At 32.4% G+C, this 4,492-nt stretch overlaps 1 protein-coding gene across 1 annotated transcript; it reads right to left on the bottom strand.

Annotated features, from left to right (window-relative positions):
- Positions 1-231: 231 nt before the first annotated feature.
- On the bottom strand, positions 232-2,034 carry LOC108568572 (DNA-directed RNA polymerase III subunit RPC3). The gene is made up of 4 exons (XM_017929747.1): positions 1,790-2,034; positions 1,013-1,736; positions 441-955; positions 232-377 (listed from the first exon to the last, which is right to left on the bottom strand). The coding sequence occupies exons 1-4, from the start codon at positions 1,934-1,936 to the stop codon at positions 243-245; spliced, it is 1,521 nt and encodes a 506-aa protein (XP_017785236.1). The 5' UTR covers positions 1,937-2,034; the 3' UTR covers positions 232-242.
- Between the last annotated feature and the right edge of the window lie 2,458 nt (positions 2,035-4,492).

Raw genomic sequence — 4,492 nt, 5'->3', positions numbered from 1 at the left:
CCAAAAACGTTTTATCATTTCCAGGACCAACAGGACTACTCATTAAACAAGAAAAAAACTAAATTTAAAATGTTATCAAATCGTTGGTCTCAAGGTATTTTATGAAGTACTATTGTATCAACACACAAATCAACAATTACATTTACATTTATTTCAATCTTGTCAATCTTTGATACAAAGATTATAGTTACAAAAATAATTATTTACAAATTTTCAAAGTTAACAGTTAATTAAACTATAATTTATTCATAAGCTAAGTAAGTGTTTAAAAGGAATATCGTCTCATCAATTTCCAATTCAATCGTATTCAGCTTCCTCATGGTGCCTTCAATAACAGTCAGCATTTCCTTCTCTGGTGGCGTTATCATTTCATCAATCTGAAATTAAAAACAAAAAAATAAATATAACTATAAGATCAATGTATGCATTAAATAACTTACATCGCCAAGCTGTTCTTCTGAAGCGCCCTGAGTTTTCATACTCAGAGCAATGGTATCAACCCTATGCTTTTTATCAATCAAACGTTTGTTCACTATCTTCTCGTGATTCCTCCTAGTCAAAATGTTATATAAACTTTTGTAACAAAGCTCCAGGACCATTCTAACAACTTGGGACAAGTCAATGTGGAAGAGTATAAAGGATTTGGCTGGACCAGAGCTCGCTGGAGCCTTCTTCAACTCTTGAACTTGCAGAAAGTTCTCTTCAAGTAACTCATAAGTTAACTTCTTTGATTCTTTAGCTGGGATCATGGCCATCTTTTGGATCTGATCCGGTTCTATGTAACTCTTATTTTTCACCAAACAGAAGATCCTAGCCGCTTTTGAATCAAATTTCTCCAAAACAATTTGCTGGATAGTTTCCCAAGTCAGCTGCGTGAAAATATCCTTCATTTGTATTTGAAACGAACCTCCGCTCGCTTCTCCAGCTTTCCGAATTATATTACTACTATCTTGTTCTAAAATATCAATTGTTATAATATGCAGTTAATTATACTTATAATTACTTTACTTACCAATTATATTTATGTAATTATCAAAAAACGCAACTTTATCCGAATTTGGATGAAGCTTTTTGATGATGTCCTTAACTTCTAGAATTGGTATAGGATTAGTGGTATCTGCCCAAGCCTCTGTTCGTATATACATTTGCTGCAACATCACTCTTATAATTTCTGCAGCACTAGCATCAAATTTATTCTCAATGGCGCTCTCAATTAATTTATCTCTCATATCCTCATGGAATCGATCATGGTTAATTTGCCAGAATATACCAGTATCCTTCATTATCACATTGGGTTCACCACTTTGTTTCTTGGATAACTGAGATAACTCTACTTCTGGCATTTTGTACATATCTTGAACATTTCTAACCAGTTCAGGTACAGCTTCTTCAATCTTTGGCAATTTTATTCTCATTAAATACCTAGCAGTAATCATTGCTTCTATTTTATCTCTAATATCAACAAGTGGTGTTGGTGTCTGGTCATCTTTTCCCATACGATTATAAGTTCTAATGATCAAATCAGAAACTGTACAATAACCTGATTGCAACAGTTCTTCTAAAATTATTTCAGCCTCATCTCCAAACTTGGTTTTCATAAATCTAATGTACTTTGGATATCTCAACATCAGCAATATTTTAGAAGTTTGTATTGTATATAATGCAGAGGTGCGATTGTGATTGGCCTCATAATTAACCAAACCATACTTGATTAAAATGCACAGTGACTCTTTTACCTACAATAAAATTATATTAGTTTGATAAAGAAAATGAGTTATTAATATATAACCTTTGAGGCTGGTAGTTGAGTGTAAACCCGGATGTGTTGCAGTGGGCAAATGCCTTTTTTGAAAAGACATGAACCAACAGTTTCAACATATTCTCCAAATCTTTCTAGCAATATTAAGGAAACTACTTTACCCAGTTGTGTGGACATTTTTAAAAAATATTTTTATATTCTATATTATGGAAATACTGCTAGATACTAGTTGTATTTAAAGAAACCGAAAACTAATGACGAAAACACCTCATGCATTTATTATGGTTGTTCATAACCTAAGATTAAGTGTATGTTAAGTTGCATATACTGCTATAGGGATGTCATTAAATAGTTTCTTAAATTTATTCGAGATGTCAGGTATTTAAATAACACATTAAATTAGTTATGAAAGTTTTCCAAAATTCAAATGCACTTTCTGCAATGATCGTTGTTATATTTACTACTATACTACTACAACTATTTTAAAATATTTTTTTTAATGAATGAATTGTTTAGGATTATTGTTGTAGTAAATATTTATATTGTTAATATACAAAAATAGATATTATTTAATATTTGGGTTTCAAAGGTTATTTTAATAATAGTTTTTATATTTAGAAACATACATATGTTGAAAACACCTAAAGCTATAGTCTAATCAAAATCCGGTTGTTACTCAACTAGCTCTGAAATAATAAAAGGCTCTCTACAAACGCATTTGTTTCGTGGGTAGATTTTTAAGTATCTACTATAATTTGATGGTCCAATTAAAACTATATGTACACGACTGTCTCGATTTTGTTGAATCAGCAAAACAAAATACTTGAAATCTTCAAACACAACTTTATAGCTTATGTAGATGTCTGAGGTGTGACTTCTATTATTACGGATGCGTTCACCCTGTGGGAGGCTGTAAATATTTATAAAACGATTATGTTATTGCGCTGTGCACGGGCGACACTATTAAATAATTAGAAACTTTTAATTAAAAGTCATAGATTCCTCCGCGCCGATTGCGACAACGACTAGCGTAATTGTGCAACAAGCATCATCGTGTATCATTGTCGCTGTTTATACAATGCCTCTCAATCATAAAACCGCGGATGATTAATTACCTGAAACATAGGTGGTATCATTTAAATTCGTTTGTTTTGCCGCGCGGCTACTTCTCCACTGATCTGCCCACGACCGCAGCCGACTTAACACTTTGTTATTGTTTTTTTTAACCGGCGGATTTATCTGTATTTGTGACACCTTCGCGTGACCTGTGGGGGTTGCGGTTGCGTAACTCTTCGATCCGAGCAGGTGTTTGGAATCTGCCGCGCGTGCTACGACAATAGAATTAGTTCTATCGAGATGTGAAAAACAGTATTGAAACGCAGAAGAAATCATGGTTTTCCCGCTTCAGCGTACACATTTTGCAATACATTAGCATGTAGGAAACTCGTTATGCGTGTTATTTAGAAACTGAATAAAATAATACTTATTTCTTTTTATTTCTCTTGTAAATAATTAGTACCTTTCGGGAATACGCAGCGCGTATATTTATTTGTTCTTTTTCAGCATATTCTCACGTCGGTCGAGCGTAATCAAGATTGATAACGTTGCTTATAACTGCATCCATCTTTCTAATGGTGAGAGCGAGTTTTCTTTTGATCGGGATTCCAATAAAACGTTTACCGGGATGAATGCGAGAGGAGACGACTGACTAGTCGCTAATCTGGCTTCTTTTTTTGGTGGCAGTCTGCCTGCATAATAAAAAGAAAAGTAATAAAAACCGAGCTTTTCTCAGGGTACGGGTTTATATATACACACTTCATAATATCCAAACATCCAATGCAGCGGCGTATCTCGCATTCCTACAACTCTAAATATATGAAATACATTGAAAGATTAAATTGAAAATATAACAAAAACACAAGTTCTATGTTCATATTTTATCTACTATTACTTTGAAGTATTTAGCAGCAATTTATTCCCACGGGTTTCGATCTATATGGGATTTCATACTATAGGGGCATATTTATCCTGATATGAATTGAATTACGTGCATCTGTTTTGATTTAACATTTTCAAAATGAATACACTAAATATAATTTTAATTAATTCTTCATTAATGGTAAGATGCTAGTGTGTATCTGCTTACGAACTGTAGAGATGTGTCAATGTATTCATTAGCATTTCTATAAAGTACCTAATCTGCCGTATATTACAACTATGCCAAATAGCTTCAACCTTCGTGCAGAATTCAAGTCGCGTAGGCGTTGAAATTCCTTAGCGTATTCATAATGAAGATTGTCATCAGCGGCAAATCGTAAATTTTGGTTATTGGCTTCTCACAACGTTTATATTTACAATCTCAACTATTCCGTCACGCTAAATTTGATATAATTGATTATTTATAATATTTGTGTCTTTGTTTTGTATCTAAATGATAATTAATAAGTATGCAATGTTATAACATTTTATATAATAAGTCATATAATAAGTTGGTCACCCATTCAAGAGTTCTTAACTATTGAACATCAAAAACACTTGAATATATTTATAAGTACCTACAGCGATGCTTTCTTACAATCCAATTCTATATTAATACATAATTACTTTAAGCGTTTTGAATAACAATTAATGATAGAAATAAAATAATTTGAATATTTTTTTAATTAAGTCGTGGATATAAGGATTGATGAAAAACATTACGCTTAAAAACCCAAACTTAAATAACACTCATTA

The sequence above is a fragment of the Nicrophorus vespilloides genome, unplaced genomic scaffold (assembly GCF_001412225.1).
Source record: "Nicrophorus vespilloides isolate i.1.1-1 unplaced genomic scaffold, Nicve_v1.0, whole genome shotgun sequence".
NCBI classification, from domain to species: Eukaryota; Metazoa; Arthropoda; class Insecta; order Coleoptera; family Silphidae; genus Nicrophorus; species Nicrophorus vespilloides.
This window is presented reverse-complemented; position numbering and strand designations above follow the sequence as displayed.

Bases quoted from the DNA above. Each gene is read 5' to 3' on its own strand.
- LOC108568572 (XM_017929747.1), bottom strand. From the start codon at position 1,936: ATGTCCACACAACTGGGTAAAGTAGTTTCCTTAATATTGCTAGAAAGA. The intron at 956-1,012 runs GTAAGTAAAGTA...TTGATATTTTAG, and splicing joins TAATTACATAAATATAATTG to AACAAGATAGTAGTAATATA. The intron at 378-440 runs GTAAGTTATTTA...TTTTAATTTCAG, and splicing joins CAGAAGAACAGCTTGGCGAT to ATTGATGAAATGATAACGCC.